At 41.3% G+C, this 19,500-nt stretch overlaps 1 protein-coding gene across 4 annotated transcripts in view; it reads left to right on the plus strand.

The window, feature by feature from the left end:
- The first annotated feature begins 1,542 nt into the window (after positions 1-1,542).
- The window catches only part of sp3a (sp3a transcription factor), a 60,022-nt gene continuing 42,064 nt past the window's right edge, over positions 1,543-19,500 (plus strand). The window contains exons 1-4 of one of the 4 annotated variants that reach the window (XM_063052156.1): positions 1,543-1,834; positions 1,989-2,080; positions 2,290-2,385; positions 17,965-19,426. In XM_063052156.1, coding sequence (XP_062908226.1) covers positions 1,828-1,834; positions 1,989-2,080; positions 2,290-2,385; positions 17,965-19,426 — 1,657 coding nt within the window. In that variant the 5' untranslated portion in view covers positions 1,543-1,827. Of the gene's footprint in view, positions 1,835-1,988; positions 2,081-2,280; positions 2,386-17,686; positions 17,791-17,964; positions 19,427-19,500 lie in introns of those variants that run through there. The other 3 variants (XM_063052155.1, XM_063052157.1, XM_063052158.1) reach the window with 3 other exon arrangements.

Below are 19,500 nucleotides of genomic sequence, written 5' to 3' on the forward strand. Positions count from 1 at the left end.
CCATTCTCCCGCTTTCACCCCATACCCTTTGATGCCCTGGCTAATCAAGAGTCTATCTCTGCCTTAAATACACCCAATGACTTGGCCTGCACAGCCGCTCATGGCAACAAATTCCACAGTTATATCACCCTCTGACTAAAGTAATTTCTCCACATCTCTGTTCTAAGAGGACGTCCTTCAATCCTGAAGTCGTACCCTCTTGTCCTAGAATCCTCTACCTCTACCATGGGAAAGAACTTTGCCTTATCTAATCTGCTTAGGCCTTTTAACATTTGGAGTATTTCTATGAGATCCTCCCTTATTCTTCTGAACTCCAGGGAATACAGCCCAAGAGCTGCCAGGCGTTCCTCATACGGTTACCCTTTCATTCCTGGAATCTTTGTCGTCATGTTTGGTTGGCTAAAGTGAGCGTAAAAGGCATTGACCTCATCTTTGGAGCAAAACCTCATTGTCATTTGTTTTGCTTGGTAGAAGGTGATGGCACAGTTATTGAACATCTCTTTGTGATTCATGTTTGCTCTTGAATTGCTAATCATGAACATGGATGCAATCTTATCAACTAATGCTGATGGTGCAAAGTACCATAAGTATTGATCTCGGGCATGGGTGAAATTTGTCAAGTGTGGGTGAAGGGGAAAATAAAAGCTTTGTTTTAAACAGCTTGGAGTGTTGCCTTTTGAGTCTACCTCTCAATGTATAGTTTACCTCTGGATAATGTATAGTCATCCACTAGGTCGCAGTGACAGTAACATTTTGATGGGACTATTGAGTAACACAGGGCTTTTGAGAATATAGGTGATGTTGGCAAAATGCTGCAAGTGGTGGAAATCTGAAATAAAGCAAACTGCTGGAAATATTCTGCAGGTAAGACTGCAGTTATGGGTTGTTCAGTCAGTAGTGTACTAAGGCCTTTAACCAGAGATGTTAACTGTCTCTCACGGCAAATAGTACTTGGTGTATATTTACACCTCTAAAAAATGACAATATTAGTATCTGATTACTAAATTAACTATATTTTTTGAACAGTCCTCAGGGGTGTTCGGCTTTACCCTTAAAATAACCTAGCAATGCCTACATTGATGAAAACGACTAACAAACAATGGAAATGTCATTTTCGGACAGTGGGTTTCGGTCTGCCCAAAATATCACCCTAAAATGCTCATCGAAAGCTTTCTTTGCAGTGTGTGGGGCTCTGGACGATCGCACTCCTGGGCCCAGTCTTATGCCTCCTCTAACCTGAGCTGCCATTGAACTGGCCCCAGATCGAGGCTCGGGGGAAGCGGGAACCCCGCTCCGTCCAAACTAGTGATTCATTTCGGAAGAGTCCCACCCAGCGAATGCCATCAGGGGACCGATCAGTGCCGCTGCCTTCCACACCAATACCCGCTACCCCCCGCCCGACTATCTACACCACCACCTCTCCCCCCACCCCCGGAAAAGGAACCGCAGGCGCTCAACGAAGCTTGATGAGCGGAAAGCATCGTGATTGACAGTTCCCCTATCAATCGTGGGCTGCCTCGGCGCGGCGAGCCGGCACACGCGACCAATAAGCAGTCGGCCCGTGGGCGGGCTTTCCGCCGTAAGGTTGGGTTGAGCCGACAACAAACGTCGTGCGGGCGCTTTTTTTTTCGGCGAGCCCCGGACGGTCCCGGCTCGAAGCTCCACCCTTCGCCGCTTCCTGCACCGTCAATCAAAGGCAACGAACAAAAAAAATTACCCCTGGCGACGCTCGCCCGGCGCCCGCGCCCCGACCAGGCACCATGCTGACCGTGTAGATCCTGCCCGCCAAAGCCGCAGACAGACCGACCGATCGCCCAGCCGCCCGCTATGACTGGTAGGTTGTGTAGGCGTCCCGGCGGGGAGGCCCAGCCCGGCCCGGCCCGAGTTAGGCCGGCGCTACAGCCCATTTCTCTCTCTCGCTCGCTCTCGGTGCGCTCTTCATCTCATTCTCTCTCTCTCTCTCTCTCTCATCGCCCGCTTCTTTGCAGCTCCGGAGAAGCCAGTGAAGCAGGAGGAAATGGATGCGCTGGACGTGGACAAGCAGAGCGAGTATCTCCAGCACAGGAGCAGCGTGGCGCAGGTAAGCTCGGCCCCGGGCCGCGCTCTTTCCTCTCCTCCCGCGCCGCCTTTTCTTTTGTCTCGCAGTTTACTCGTAAACAAACCACTATATGTTGGTGTGTGTGTTCACATGTTTAAATTTTGATGTGTACGGCTACTTCCTGTGTAAGCCCCGGACTAATTCACACCCACTTTCCTCCTAAACCCGCCCCCTGTGGGTAGAACATTCAGCCGTCACCGCTTGCACTGCTGGCAGCTACGTGCAGCAAGATCGGGTCGCCGCCATCGGAGACCGCGGGAGCTACCACAACGGTTGGAACCGGGCTGGTGAGTCTGTCAGATCATTGTATAAACAAGCATTGCAACAAATAATCAAATATTTATTTGATTTGTCCCCCCTCCCCCCCAGTACCAAAATCACCATTACCAAAAAATTCTCATTATCCGTACAGTGCACTCTTGCAAACTCGGCCTTTGCTGGCGACATACTCTAGGTGCCATTTTTAAAAAGATTTGGCTGGCATAGTCTGTTGTGTAAACTGCTACGTGAATATGAGGATAACGTAAACTTCAGGGAAAATATTATTTCGCACAACAGAGATGCTAACTGGTGGAATAAAGTCATTCAACAGTTTTGCTGTGATTCAACTCATTGTGAATTGTCCATGTCCATCAGGCGTGTGTTTGAGTTCTGCAAACTAAATTTTATGCAATTTGTAACTTTCATATTGCAAGTACTTCCATTTTGTATTATTAAAAATTGGACAGAAAAGGATATAATTCAACCCCTTGTAGCTATGCTGGTTGAAAAGGAGCTTTTTAATTCCTCTGCTCTAATGGTGTATCAGTTGCTTTAAAATTATTCTAGTTGTGTATTCCTTTTGGGTTTAAAAAAGAGCTTTCTACTTGCTCTACCTTGACCCTTCATAATTGCGTACATCTCCACGTCAGATACTATTCAATATTTCCTTTGTAGGTACAGTTTTCCAGTTCTGGTAGGATCCTTATTAAGCCCCTATGTATCCTCTCCAGTGATGAGGTATCTTTGTGACATGATTCAAACTATCCACAACCTGAAGGATGTTGTCCAACATGTATGCCTCTCTGCTCTGTTACATATTTTGCCTAATAAAGGGAAGCATCCCAATGTCTTTTTGTCCGTTTACTTGTCTGTTTTAAATGTGTATACACCCCAGGGCCGTCTGTTCTTTTATATCTTACAATTCACTCCTTTGTTGTATATTCTCTTTTTTTTTGCAGTTTTCCAAGCACATCACCTTAAAATTCTATATTAAATTACAGTTTTCCATTTTTCTGTTCACAAGACTGGCCTATCTAAATCTTCCAGCAGTCTAAAGCACCCCTGCTCTCAATAATTCACATAGCAAACTTTTGAATCATAGCACGAACTATATTTAGGTTTGATTCAAAGCAAGGATCAAATACTGAGTCTTGTACAGCCCTGCTAGTTATGTCTTCTGGTCACAAAAATGGTCATCAGCTGTTATCCTTCGTGCCACTGGACAAGTTTGAATGCAATTTGCCACAATCCCTTGGGTCATGTGAACTGCTTTGACTTAGCCTGTTACGCTGGTCTTGGTCAGTAGTCTTGCTAAAATCTGTGTTTGTACATCAAATGCATTGCCTTGATTGAACATCTGATAATTAACTCAAATTAGTCCTTCCCTTAACGTTAGCAATGTTAGTTTTTGTCTCTGATTAATCTGTGCCTTCTAAATAAAGGTTTTGTTTGTGTTCACTCAGACTATACTTAGCCATTGAAGGTATTGAGAATGACATGTTTAAATTTAAATGTGTACAGTTCTCATGTCAGCCCTGGACGAATTGACATCTAGTCTGGAGGTTGGGTGGTACCTTTTAAAATGGTAAAAATTCACCGTGCTTTTCATATTCTTGTTATCATTTGATTGGACATGGGTTGGGGGAATGTCAAGGCATTTTGAGGAGGGATTTGAGTTTTATACTTTTCAAATCACCACCCCAAAGAAAAAAGCAAGAGAAAATCTGCAGATGCTGGAAATCCAAGCAACACACACAAAATGCTGGAGGAACTCAGCAGGCCAAGCAGCATCTATGGAAAAGAGTACAGTTGACATTTCGGGCTGAGACCCTTCAGCAGGACTGTAACGTCAACTGTCTTTTTTTTTTCTGTAGATGCTGCCTGACCTGCTGAGTTCCTCTAGCATTTTGTGTGTGACATCCCAAATAAAAGTTTTCTGGTCCCTTTACCTCTGAAGCATATTTGCAAAGTCTGATAACAGGAACTATGGAAGTTCAAATGGTACCGTTTGTTATCAGAGAATGTATACATAGAGGACATAGAGCCTGTACTATGCTGTACTGTTCTTCGGCCCACAATGTTGTGCCAACCCTTAAACCCTGCCTCCCATATAACCGCCCCACCTTAAATTCCTCCATATACCTGTCTAGTAGTCTCTTAAATTTCACTGGTGTATCTGCCTCCACCACTGACTCAGGCATTACCTCATTTCAGTACCTGAAATACTTGGTTTTTGCAGATGTCCACGAAAACAGATGAGCCCCACAAGAATGAACGACAGAAAAACATTAGAACCCAAAGCCCCCTTGCCCCCTCCCCACACAAGCAGCAGCAAGCATTAGCGCATCAGCCCCCACCTATTTCAGTCAAAAAGCACCAGCACCCACCACCCCCTGAGCAAAAGCAAAGCACCCAAAGACAGACTATGATCTGCAATCAATAAAAACTTGTTTACCTGACAGTTTGACATGCCACAGCTTTCTCCCACTAACAAGAGACTGAGATGCCACCCATTTCACAGCTAAAGAGAAGATTAACCGTCGCTCTTGTGGTGTCAGTCTGCTGTGTCGCTTTTAATTTTGAGAATCGGCAGCAAACTTTCTCCACCATTGTGTGTGTGAGAGAGAGAGAATGTGATTGCTCAACTACAGAGATGTTTCTTCTGCTGCGTTGCCTCTGTCAGCAACAGTGACCTCGAATTAGTTGTCTGCAGGACCACACCCTGGAGATGCCATCTTCCAAGCCGCGCCTGGAGAATGTGGGAAAACAGCCGGCTGGCAAACCACTGGAGCGGGAACTCAGCTCCCGTGAAAGCCAATTTTTGAATGCAGTTGCAGATTGTGGACCTCAGTGGAACCTAGCCACCTTGAAAAGAAAAAAAGACATTAAAGAGAGGAATTTAAGCTGTTTCTGCAGATGAGCTTGGTGCTATCTTCACTCTGCCCAAATTTAATGAGGAACTAGTTTTCAATTTTTTTTTATTATGATAGATCTATAATGAATCTTGGGATCTGAGGCTTTGTAAATGTTTCCTTTGGAATAAAATGACATTTCTTTCTCATTTCCAAATATCTGATGTAATTTTTTTCCCAAGCAGTTTAAGATTTTTGAAACTATAGCGGAACCATTAATGGAAAAGACATGATCCTTACATGTTCAGTTAGTCCTGACGAAGGGTCTCGGCCTGAAACGTCGACTGCACCTCTTCCTAGAGATGCTGCCTGGCCTGCTGCGTTCACCAGCAACTTTGATGTGTGTTGATCCTTATTGTAATTTGTTGGAGTACCAAAATTTATTTTTTAGCTCGTTTCTTCTGTTGAATTTGTTCAACAAATATAGCACCTCTTATTACGCCTATCTGCTTGTAAACCAAACATGGGATTTTGGGGAAAAGTATCTGCTATGTTAGACTAAGTAAAATTGCCTCCATAGGGAATAAAGGACCTCCAGCAAGTGAGTTGACTTTGAGAATTTTTTCAATTGAACTTTAATGGAAGTATGCCACAGACCACAGAAGAATCTCAGCATTTTAAAACTTTATATTAATTTGCATATATTTGTTACCACCTTGTTGTGTTATATTTGGGACAGTGATTCTCAGCCAATGGTTGCATTATAAAATTTTGTCACAATCTTGCATTGAAAGAACAACCTGTTACAGATGTCTTTCTAGCTCTTGAATTGTTTTTATTCGACTGAGGCCCTCTGTTGTTCGCGGTGGACAATGGATGTTGCATCCTAGCTGTCTATGTGATACGCAAGCCAGGGCAGTACAATATGGAAAGCAAACTATTGCCATTGAGGCAGGCTACCCCCCCCCCCCCCCACCAATGTAGCTGATGAATCCAAAGGAATGGCAGGGCCGATACAGTTTGGCACCACTGGAGTCACAGGAGTTGCCAGTCAGCATTGAACTCAGGCAGGAACCCCAGCTCTGGATTTTTCCTCTGGGTTTACTACTGAAGCCTTCCCCATGAGTGGATATAGCCCCAAGGTAGTGAAGGTTTGAGATCAGAATTTTCTTTCCAGGTGAACTGCCAAAGCAAGGCTGACGCTGACGGGCACCATCTGCCCGAAGTGACTAGTTTTAAGCCGCTTCATTTGTCGGTAGAAACTGTTCAGCTGGGCTTACTGGCTAAACCACAGGTGAACGCCAGGAGCTGGACTTGGTTGTCAGAAGCTGTTAGAGATGCACGTCACTCGGAGCATTTAACAGGTAGTGGTAGTTTATCCTTACTACTTCCCCCAACTATTCAATTACATTAAGCAAATTCTTAATGTAGGAAGCTTGCCTACAAAATAATTAATTAGTCGACATTGAAACATACTTTTCAGCCTTGCAGGTCAGCACCAACCCACTACCTATTTACACTAATCCGACATAATCCCAATTTTTTCTTCCCATTTTCATCGTCCCTTATTATACCATTCACCTACACATGAGGGGCAATTTACACTGGCCATTAACCAGCCATATGTTTTTGGGACACAGGAGGAAATTTGGAGGAAGTTACTTGACCGCCTCAAGAATGCACAGGCAATACCTGAGGGCACGATTGATCCCAGGTCTCTGGTGCCATGAGGCTGCAGATCTACTAGCTCACTGTTTGTCATTGTGGTCATGAGTGCCCTTCACCCAGGACCTGCCCTCTTCTCATTTGCTACCATCAAGGGGGAGGTACATGAGCCTGAAAGCAAACACTAAAATAAATGTTTCAGACACAGCTTCTTCCCCTCTTCCATCAGAGTTCTGAATCCATGAACATTACCTCACTTATTTCCTTCCCTTTTTTCTTCTACTTATTTAATTTTTATATATGCTTTAATTTAGATTTTTAATGTTACTGTGTGACATATGCCAGCGATATTAAACCTGATTCTTCAATATCTCCAGCTTTAATAAAAACACAGGTTTATAAGTTACAGAGTAACAAGCAAAATAACTCACTTTTAAAAGTAGGATCTTGTTGCTTCAAGGAAGGTACCTGAACAGTTGTGGAATTTATTTCTTAAATGCATTTGCATCTTTTCCAGAACATGTATTCACAGCAGTTTTTTTCCACAATCAAATGCAATAACGTAAGAATGATGGTCATACTTAAATAGGGCTGTGTTTAGTTGAGCAGTAACACTTAAAATAAAGGATTTCCTAAATAAAAAAAGATTTAAAATTACATTTTCCCCCCACCCTGCTGAGATAGAAACCTTCTGTTAGATGACCAAAGTCAGATGCATATTAATTTTTTGCTCATACAAATGGCCATGGTTTCAATTTAAATGCTGTTGAACTTCAAGTACAGTAGAAGTTTGGTTATCTGACACTTCACAATCTAACAATCTAGTGTCTTGCATTTTGAAACACTGTCCAGTAACTAGATTCCATGTCAATGCTATGCAGCATATGACAGTGTTGCCCCACCACGCCAGATTTACCAAGTATAATGTTGGATCCTGCTGGAAGGTGCTGGTGATGGCATTACGCAGTTTAGTTTCCCCACATACACCCAAGAGATTGTAGATTTCTATCCATCTATCTATCTGTTGGGATCTGCTACAATAAACAATTTGCTGGAGGTGCTCAGCAAATGGAGCAGCATCTGTAGGGGTGGGGAGAGTAAATGGCCGCATTTCAGTATTCGACTTAAAATGTCCCCCGACTGAGCTGCTTCTCCATTATTTTTCTCACAATATAGTACAGGTATTAAAACTCTTAATTGGGATTTTTCAACAATTGGTCTGTTCCGTCTGTGTGGCAGATGAGCACTATACAAAAGCACTATTCTTAAATTCTATGGCATAAATCTGTTCGGCTGCTAATGTAGTCAGTTGACATTTTAAATCTGGCAAGTAACCATAACTTTAATCAGTTTTTATACCTGATTGTGAATCCTTCATGAATAAAGTTATACTAATACTTGTGATTATTTTCTTCTTGGCTTGCTAACTGGTTAATTCTGGTTCAATTGAATCAAATGTTCAAAGGTAGTAGAAGAGCTGAGTGTATTTAATGAGTTTTCTTTTATGTTGTTATATGTATTCTGCTTAGAAGGTTAATATACAAACTTTGGGGACCACAGAATTGACTTTCAGGAATAATCACACTATTTTGATTCATAACTATTTTTGGTTCGTAAATTTGCTAGATTGCCGTGGTGGGGGAGATTAATTACATTGTTTCTTGCTCGCTGAATTAGTTTGAAAAACCTGATATGACGCACCAAGATAAAACTATTGTTAAAATTAATTCCATTTGCTGTTTTTACTAACCTGTTGTGTATAGTGGAATTGCCAATACAGTCCAAGAAAGAAAGAATGATTAGTTTCAATTTTGCAGGGTTTTTTGTTACATATAGGGGGACAGCTGAAATTTTTTTTGGATTTTCAGATTAAGAACTAAATCTGCGGATTGAAGATTCTGAAACAGGAAAGATGGGTTTTATGACTGAGTGTTGGTCAATCAGCAATAACCTTTATTTAAAGAAACAACAGCCCTATAGTTTGTACACTTTGATATTGAGTGATTTGAAGTGGGTAAAATAACATTTCATGTAAAACCTTAACAGTTGACTATATTTAATTGGAGTTATCAATTGCCTTCAGAAAATGGAAAGAGTGCATTTTTTTTTAAGAAACTTCCCTGTCTTGATCATATTATTTAAATATATGGAGGAAAATAGAAGATGGGAGTGAGAGGTCAAAAACTTGGGTCAACAAGGTATTTTTATTTAAGGAGTCTCAAAGGAGAGAGGAGGGTTTATGGGTTATTTTTGACAGATTTGTTATCAAGCATTTGGAATGTAATCTCAATGAATTTGTGAACTTTTGTAACACTGTTTGATTAGCTTTTCAATAGTAAAAAATATCAAATGGTAAGGAACAATGATGCTGAACTCCAGTCTAGTTCATTCTTATGATCTGTACCAGTTGGTACTAGGAGGGATTCTGCAGAGTACTGGACTGAAGGTAATTTAACATACAGTGGATTCCAGTTATTGGGCCATCAATTACTCAGCTTATTTCGGACAACTGTTAACAAAAATTAATCGTGAAACTAGCTGGGATGCCTTTGTTAATTTGGGACACTGTTGTTTAATTGGGTCAGGAGCCTATTGCCATATAGTTTCTAACTAGCATCAGTTGCATGCACTTATACAAACACTGTGCTTAGAGCAAATTATTTCTATAAATGGCGTCAGTTCTGATTGTGCTTGTGTTAATGTTAAACATTTGGGCCGACGGATTGAATGGATGCAGTCATCGAAAGTGTATCAAAATGCTGAGGCAGTAAATTTGAAGATGAGGAAAGTGATGAAGATGACACGTCTAAACTTGTGCTAGTGACTACACAGGATGCCAGGAAATTTATTGTTGGAATATGATACTACTTCATGCAGGAAGGCAATGAAAGCAGTCCACTATTTGCACAAGGTGGCTGCGCTGATTTTGTTCATTTACAGTCATTCAAAAGATCACAGCAGTGTTCAGTGGATGAATTCTTCTGTCGATAATTATTAGGAACGATTGCATAGTTCTGTAGTACTGTAGCTCTATCGTACTGTATTGGTCATGTTTTAATTTGTTTTTCAGTTCAATGGTAGTTTGTCTTCAATACCTTTTTAACTATTTCTATGAAACTTGGGTTAATTAGAGCAGCTGCTTAATTGGGCGAAAATTTACTGGTCCCAGTTAACTGGAATCTACTATTTGCAATCTCAAAATAAAGCAATATTTTTGACTGTCAGCTGACCTCCAAACTCAATTACTATCTTGAATGATTTGCTACAAAAGATAATGTAGATTCAGAATTTCAACAAAATCAGTGATTGTGGTAGAAGCAAGGAATTTTTTTTTTAAAAAAAAGGCAGATTGAGATGGTTAATTTGCTGGCCAAAAAAGCCAGCCTTTTAAGCTACTGAACTTGAGTCCATTGTGTAATGTTGGGTAACATATTGCCTGTAACTTTCTTAATTAAGTAGAATGTAAGATTTTTGAAATATGATATATATGTTTTAATGATGCGTGAACATGCCAAAAATAACAGCGTTAGTATGGCAGTGGCTTTCATGGTGAACTTTTGCACAGTATTAATTATGATATGCATGTTGTTTGCCGTGCATATAATTTAATGTCTGGAGATTGACATGCATAGGAAATTTAATTGAAAGCCTAGTGAGTGAATGTCAATGGAACTGCAAAGATGTTTACCATTTTATTCAAAATTAAGTCTTTGGAATTATTTCCAGCGAAATTTAAAACGTGGTGTGTGAGGAGTGATGACCTCCACTATCAGGCTTCTGAATGGCTCATGAATCCTATGTTAACCCTTTTATTTTGTACTATTTATTTAATTTGTAATTGATAGTGATTTTGTCTTTGTTCTGCCCTGCTATCGCAAAACATTTCACATCACATAAGAAAAATGTACCCACAAAATGCCGCAGTAGTCCTTAGATGCTCTGCCAATCATGTTTGATCTTTAACTCCGTTACCTATCATATAGAGGCCTGACTTGCACTTTGAATATACTTGATTGAATATTCACGAAAGAATTTTTTATTAGTCTTAATAGAGTAACTTGTTGTCTTGACCTTGTTGAATATTTGAGGACCCTAGCACCTACTCTATCATGCTCCCTCCAGTATTGTGCATATTTCAAGGATCAAGTGTTGGTAAATTTCAGTGACTGTTGACTTTCTTTGTTTAGTCTTGATCTTCAAGGGACAAAACCTTTTTCCAACAATCCGTTCACATTGAATTCTTTTGAACACGTGTACCTTTCAGAATGGAAATGAAAACATTGTCTACTTCTTCAGGAGTGTTCTTGTAAAAGCCTTGATAATTGCAATGAGTCTTTTTCCAACTCCCTTGAAATAAAGACTTAACATACCAGTTTTCCCAATTTCTTCCTGCATCTGAATGTTAACTTTGTTTTCTGTACAAGTCCCTCTACATGGGCAATGTTTTATTTCTGACACACTGTTTAAAAGTAGCGAAATGGATACCCTCAATTTTCCACATCTTTCCACAACTGCCAATTTCTTGCTTACTCATTGTATCTACTCTGTGCCTTTGCAGACTCTGCTCCTTGTTTTCAACAAGCTTTACTCACTGACTTTTTAAACAAAAAACGTTAACAGTTTTGTCCTTTTGTCTTGTCATTCATGTGAGACCTCTCTCTACTTAATAGCACTTGGCTGATAAAACTAGTAAACCTGGAAGTATTCAATTTACTTTTGTTTCTTTAATCCTCTATCCATTTGAGTAGTTACCTTGTGCATTGCATTGTTTGAGAAAGCATGTTGAATGTACACATGCACACGTTTTATCAAATCACTTTGAGATTTATAAAATTCCTTTCCATGTTGACTGACTGGTTACATTACAAGTTTCATATTGTCTTGGTATTAGTTTCTCAGAGTTTTAGTGGTAAATTCTTAAGAACCAGAACACGTCCAAGAAGAAGGTAGTGGAATGATGAAAGATGTGGTGATAAATAAAGCATTTAGTAACCATGGTAATCTGGGATGTTGCAGATGTATATATCATAACCAAGTTTTTGCTTCATCTCCTTTTAATGTTAATTCCTGCTTCCAGTTTTTATTCATATTTTATCAGTAGTGGTCTTTTTACAGCTTTAAACAATTGTAAGAACATTTAAGAATTATATATGGCAGGAATCCAAAATTCTATATCTGACTAGGTGACCCAACTGGTTAGCCTTGCGGTGAAGCATATTTAAGGGAGTAAGATTATTGGATAAATGCCGATTTTGCAATTTATTCCTTGCTGTATTTTGTCTATCTTTATTATAAATTTAAAACTTTGCTTCTGAAATCTGAACTATATTTAGGCCACTTTATAGTATTTCAAGCAAAAGAAATAGGAGCAAGGTTAGAGCACTAACTTCCTTGGCTCACTCTGCCTTTCAATAAATCACTGCATTCTTGTCCAAACTCGTGTTCCTTAATTTCCTTAATCCAAAATTCTATTATCTTAAACAGCTTGGTGAACGTGAGAAATTGACAACTATCCAATTTAAAAGAATTTCACACATTAAATGACTGATTTGTGCTCTTAGGATGGTGCTTCAAAGAATCTATTTCTATCTTGCAAACTAAATATGGAGCATTCCACTTTTCTGTCCTCTAAAGTAATCTTTTCATTTTAGGCAAGTAAACTCCTGGCTAAGGGCACCACCGAAACTACAGAATATTTCAAGCATAGCCTCTCCAATGCTCTGTCATTGAAACAAGACTTCCTTATTCCCGTATTCCACCCCTTTGCAATAAAGAATGACATTAAATCTTTGCTCCACCAGTTTGTTAACATTCTTTATGTATAAGGAGCCTAACTCTCTGAAACTAATCTCTTTAAATTATCATGCCTTTGATTTTATTCTTGGGAAAAAAAGATAAATGTATTCTCAGCCTTCTTGGCAAAAATGGAATATAATTTATCCAAGTTGGTAGTACAGGTTCTAAGTGGCTGAGACCCAGAGCAATGACTTGTGGCACTCCTGTGGTTTCAACCTACCATTTAAAAAATTACCTTTGTTTTACTGCTGTTGTCCCTCTTGCCATTAATTAAACATCAGTCTATGAAATTACCCCTATCGGTGAATCGTAATTATGGGTGACTATTTTTGAGTGTCAGCTTTTGAATGTCTGATAAAGTTTACATGGTAGCTTCTGTTGTAGATAGAGATGGGGGATTTAACCAAGTTAAAATTCCTGTGTAGATGTGTGTGGGGTTTAAGTTGTCTTATATAGTCATGTCTCTAAATGAGGAAGGAACATCACCTTAACTACCATAGTTTATTTTGTTAATTTGAAAAAGAATTCTACAAACCCTGTGCATAGATCTTTGAATTACATAAATACTGAACCAAAATGGTTGACTTTCTTAATGCATACTTCTATGGAACTTATTGTGAAAATTTTGACAAAATTATCATTATAACTATTCTTTGTGATATGCTTGAATAAATGAAGTTGTTATTCTTTGATGTAAATTAATCACAGATGAAAGTTCTAAAAAGGTTCCTTCAGAACTGTTTTAAAAAAAAATATATATGTATGTATGTTCAGGTCAGGGTGGTATGTGGCTGGGAATGAGACTTGGAAGCATTGATATCCTTGAGAATAGAGGCCATGTTATAGATTCTGCAGGTGCTGGGAATCCAGAGTAACACAAAATACTGGAGTAAGTCAGCAGGTCAGGTAGAATCTATGGGAAGGAATAAAGAATTGACATTTCAGGCCAAGTCCTGATGAAGAGTCTCTGCCTGAAACCTAGACTCTTTATTCCTTTCCGTGGATGCTGCCTGGCCTGCTGAGTTCCTCCAGCATTTTGTGTGTTCTTATAGAGTTGCCATAGTGCATAGCTGTGTAAGTTATACATATCAAATTCTTTGTGCATCTACATCTCCTGGAAGGGTAAGACATTGGGTCAAGTGACTAAAGTATTGATTAAGTATAGGATTGTGTTGTCCATTTGTGGATAGTTGTGCTGATCCAAGGGAATATGCTGTTCTCCTAACCAACATGAAGGAGATGCAACACACATAAAAGTTGCTGGTGAACGCAGCAGCTTGCTCCTGTCCCACCAAACTCATTTCTGCATACCTTGACACTGTTTTAGCCCCCTTGTTCAATCCCTTCCCACCTATGTTCGTGACACTTCTCACGCTCCGAAACTTTTCGATGATTTTAAGTTCCCTGGCCCCCACCGCTTTATTTTCACCATGGATGTCCAGTTCCTGTATACTTCCATCCCCCATCAGGAAGGTCTCAAAGCTCTCCGCTTCTTTTTGGATTCCAGACCTAACCAGTTCCCCTTACCACCACTCTGCTCCGTCTAATGGAATTAGTCCTTACTCTTAATAATTTCTCCTTTGGCTCCTCCCACTTCCTCCAAACTAAAGGTGTAGCCATGGGCACCTGTATGGGTCCCAGCTATGCCTGCTTTTTTGTTGGCTTTGTGGAGCAATCTATGTTCCAAACCTATTCTGGTATCTGTCCCCCACTTTTCCTTTGCTACATCGACGACTGCATTGGTGCTGCTTCCTGCACGCATGCTGAGCTTGTTGACTTCATTAACTTTGCCTCCAACATTCACCCTGCCCTCAAGTTTATCTGGTCCATTTCCAAAACCTCCTCTTTCTAGATCTTTCTGTCTCTATCTCTGGAGACAGCTTATCTACTGATGTCTACTATAAGCCTACTGACTCTCACAGCTATCTGGACTATTCCTCTTCTCATCTTGTCTCTTGCAAAAATGCCATCCCCTTCTCGCAATTCCTCCGTCTCCGCCGCATCTGCTCTCAGGATGAGGCTTTTCATTCCAGGACAAAGGAGATGTCCTTTTTTTTAAAGAAAGGGGCTTCCCTTCCTCCACCATCAGCTCTGCTCTCAAATGCATCTCTCCCATTTCACGCACATCTGCTCTCTCTCCATCTTCCCGCCACCCCACTAGGAATAGGGTTTTTGTCCTCACCTACCACCTCACCAGCCTCCAGGTCCAACATATAATTCTCCTTAACTTCTGCTACCTCCAATGGGATCTCACCACTAAGCACATCTTTCCCTCCCCCCCCCACCCCACTTTCCGCAGGGATCAGTCCCTGCGCGACTCCCTTATCCATTCGTTCCCCCCCCCATCCCTCCCCACCGATCTCCCTCCTGGCACTTATCCTTGTAGGCGGAACAAGTGCTACACATGCCCTTACACTTCCTCCTTCACTACCATTCAGGCCCCGGACAGTCCTTCCAGGTGAGGCAACACTTCACCTATGAGTCGAGGATCTCCCAGTGGCCACACATTTTAATTCCACGTCCCGTTCCCATTCTGACATGTCTATCCACGTCCTCCTCTACTGTAAAGATGAAACCACGCTCAGGTTGGAGGAACAACACCTTGTATTCCGTCTGGGTAGCCTCCAACCTGATGGCATGAACATTGACTTCTCTAACTTCCGCTAATGCCCCACCTCCCCCTCGTACCCCATCCGTTATTTATTTATTTGTTGTTATTATTTTTCTCTCTCCTACTCCCTCTGTCCCTCTCACTATACCCCTTGCCCATCCTCTGGGCTTCCCCCCTCCCCCTTTCTTTCTCCCTAGGCCTCCTGTCCCATGATCCTCTCATATCCCTTTTGCCAATCAACTGTCCAGCTCTTGGCTCCATCCCTCCGCCCCCCCCCCCCATCTTCTCCTATCATTTCAGATCTCCCCCTCCCCCTTCCAAATCTCTTACTAGCTCTTCTTTCAGTTAGTCCTGACGAAGGGTCTCGGCCTGAAACGTCGACTGTACCTCTTCCTAGAGATGCTGCCTGGCCTGCTGCGTTCACCAGCAACTTTTTGATGTGTGTTGCTTGAAATTCCAGCATCTGCAGAATTCCTCATGAAGGAGATGAACAATTTCCTGGGAATTAATCAAATTTTTACACCGGTAATTGATCTTTAATGTGTTTGTTTGCATTTATTCTTTGGTTAATGTTGACACTCTTATGATGGGAGAGGTGGTGGATGGTTGCATTTTTAATGTTACTGATGATTAACATGCAAATACGTTTCCTGAAATTAACTAATCTGTGGCCTTTTAAAATGTGGAATTGATAAAGATGCTTGCCATGAATTTGAACTACCTGTTTCTAAAGGGGAGGTAGAGCTTGATCATTGGATGTAACTGCTTAAATATGAATTGAGAGAAGGAACTAACTTGAAAATTGCGTGCTCAAAAAAGATTTATAAGGTGCTTTGGAGGTGGCGTGATGAATTTCGAGACATCTAAGGCAGAGGACTCTGCTGCAGAAAGTTTGATGAGACAGAGTGCTGAATATGTATGATGTATACTTACTGCCCATTATGCCACTAGCGTTTAGGGCAGCAATGAAGGTCCTCCATCTCTTGCGGTGTCCAGGGCTTCCTTCATCATGTCAGTAGCTTCCTTGGTTTCCACTACTGTCAATCATGCAGTCCCGGGTAGAAATGCAGGAATACTGTTGCACACAGATGTAGAAGGATTCTTCATCGTTGTATCACTAATTGTTTAGCAGTCAGAGTTGTTAGCCCTGAACTGCGAGGACTGCTGGGCCACTTTTAGTTTGGCCTCTACCCTTTGACCTGTTTGGCATGTGTGACCTGGTCAAGAGCCAAAGCATAGAGCCCTGACTACAGCCAACATAGCTCTCCAGGTCATTGAGGCACTCTTGGAGGCTGTCTGAAGGTTTAGTAGTGGATGAGCTGACATCAGAGATACAAGGCAGAAATGTTTCCAGAGTTGAGGACAGTGAAGCATTTGAGGGAATTGCTAGACAATGCAAGACCAGGAAGAAGTGTAAGCAAGTGCAGAAAGCAGAATCCTTGGATAAGGAAGGAGAGTTGCTACAAGGAGATAATGTGGTTACCTGTATCCCAAGGCTGCAAATCAGCTGAGAAAATTGAAGGGGTGATGGTTAAGGTCACTGTCGAATGTCATTTATAACATTCATGATTGTTTTATTATTGATTAACCAGTTCAGAAACAGTTGAGAGGAGGATGGATAGCATTTTGGTGCATTAGACAGTGGGTTTCACACATAAGCCAAGTTCATTGAGAATATGATGGAAGGTGGATGCCAGTTTAGTGATCTGACGAGGCAGAATTTTTAAAAGTTTAGCGTAATGTGCATATCAATGATGAATGAGGTATTTTCCAACCTTAATCTTCCAAGTTATTTCAAAAGCAGTTTAACCAGTCATTTGGTTGGTCTGAGGCACGTGCAGATCAGTCTTCTGAAAACCAATAACTTGTAAACGTCGTCTGGTGAGTCAGGTTAAAAGTGGGAAGCAGCAAAGTTTTGAAACTGACAGTGAAAGAGGAATTGGAGAACAAATTGTGAAGGTTAGTTATGAAGTGTAGCTAGGCTTACCTTTCCATTTCGGAATCACCCTGGAATAGTGTGTGGTTTTGGCAGAGGATGACAGCACCCAGCAGCAACAAGATGTGTCCAAACTGCTAAACTAATCACCGACTAGAAGTTTCAGATTCATCACTCTTGGAATTAATCTATATCAGGGTAAAGAGCCCCTGGGTGGTGGGTTGAAGGGATAGCAGAGTATTTTTAATGGCAGCAGATGCATTAAAGGTTATTGTTGGGATGCAATTGAGTAAGCTAGTAGAACATGAGCAAGGAGATGGCTATTTGCCACCACCCCCCCCCCCGCCCCCAAGCCATTTAATAAAATGATAGCTGTTCTAATGCAGTTATAAAATGGCAGGCCAAATGGTAGCCATTAGTCATTTTGAAAGAGCTGTAAGTGACTTGGAGTTCTTTTTCCCTGCCAGGGTCAGTTGTAGAGAGCTGTCGGCGATAGAAGAGCGTTTAGAGGTACTTTGCCAGTAATTGACATGACAGAGTTGGCAAGATCAGGAGATGGCTGTGAATGTTGGTATGGAAGTTTATATATATATATATTGCAAGGAGTATATGTCAAAATCATTTTTCTGTAATTGTTTTACTGGTTAATTAATTTTCTTCACAGACATCAAAAAATGCAAAGCTTTTGTAACATCTTGTAATACTTAGACAATGTTAAAATAATGCACTTCTTTCTTTCTTCCAGCCGCTTGACTTGGCTTCTGCGCAATTAGCAGCGTCGAATGGATGGCAGCTAATAACTTCAGCGCCCACTGTAGTAACAAAAGATACTGCAGGTAATTTTGTGCAAATTACTGGGCAGGTTCCAGGATCTCCTGCCACTGCTACTGTACCAACAAGTGGACAGTATGTTTTGCATGGACTTCAGAACCAGCAAGTCTTCGCTGTGGCTCCAGGATCATCCACAGCTACAACGGGTGTAGGGCCTAGTGTTCAATATCAAGTTATTCCACAAATTCAGACTGGAGATGGGCAACACTTACAACTGAATTTAACCTCATCGAATACAGAAGCAGCAGCATTGCAGCAAGATGGGAATGGCCAAATTCAAATTATTCCTGGCACCAGCCAAGCATTAATTGGCGGCAAGGCTCCTTCAGGCAACATTCTGGCCGCCCAAAACCTTATGTCGTCAACTGTTTCAGTTCAAATACAGCAGAGTAATGCACACGTCCCTGTGCAAATCCAGGGAGTTGCGTATGGTGGTGGTACTTACCCTGGTCAAACACAGCTGCTCACAAATGTTCCTGTTGGATTAACAGGAAATGTTGCTTTTGTGCCCATTGGAAATGTTGATGTTGATTCACATGGAACACCTACTTCACAGTCCATGACTCCGAGTAATGCTACTGCAATTACCACTTCAAGCCAGATGATACCTGTTTCATCAGAAGCTATAAATGCTATAGATACCTCAACAAGGACAGATGACCAGAATATTTCTGTAGCTGTGCAGAATTCGGCTTCTGGTAATTCTAACACTAATATAGCTTCATTTGTGCCAACAACCTCAGTGGGTCATATGGTTGTTCCAGATGATCATATCAATACTGCACAACAAACCTCCAGTGGTAGTTCTACTGCAACTTCTGACCAGGTACAAGCAGCAACTGATCTTCATGTGAACCAGTCTACTGTTGATCAAACACAATTACAAGATTTACAAGGCTCAGCCTCACAACCAGCTGACCACCAAATTCAGTTTCAGTCACATCAGCAATATGCTGTCCAGCCACAGATGGTTCAGACTATTCCACAGCAAGCAATACAAACGATTGCAGGACAGACCATTGCTCCACAAGCTGTTCCTCAGCAGCCCTTGCAGAATCTTCAACTACAAGTAGTCCAAAATGCAGGTTCCCTAATATTGCGAGCCCCAACGTTAACTCCATCTGGAGAAATTACCTGGCAAACTTTTCAGGTGCAGAACATCCAGAACTTGCAAAATGTGCAAATTCAGAGTGCGCCAACCCAGCAGATAACTCTTACTCCGGTGCATACTGTCACATTGGGCCAAGTAGCATCCAGTGGAGCATTGACTCCAATTGCACCAGCTCCATTAACAGTTAGTAGCCCACAATTACAAACGGCAACTGTAAATTCATTCACTTCAGGCATTCAATTACAACAAGGGACGCACAATTCAAGTAAGTATATTGATTGAGCTAGGTCTATATTGCAATGCAGTTTCCTAAGTTAGATGCTAAGGATGTGTAAATCT

The sequence above is a fragment of the Mobula hypostoma genome, chromosome 6 (genome assembly GCF_963921235.1).
Source record: "Mobula hypostoma chromosome 6, sMobHyp1.1, whole genome shotgun sequence".
In the NCBI taxonomy this organism is placed as follows: domain Eukaryota; kingdom Metazoa; phylum Chordata; class Chondrichthyes; order Myliobatiformes; family Myliobatidae; genus Mobula; species Mobula hypostoma.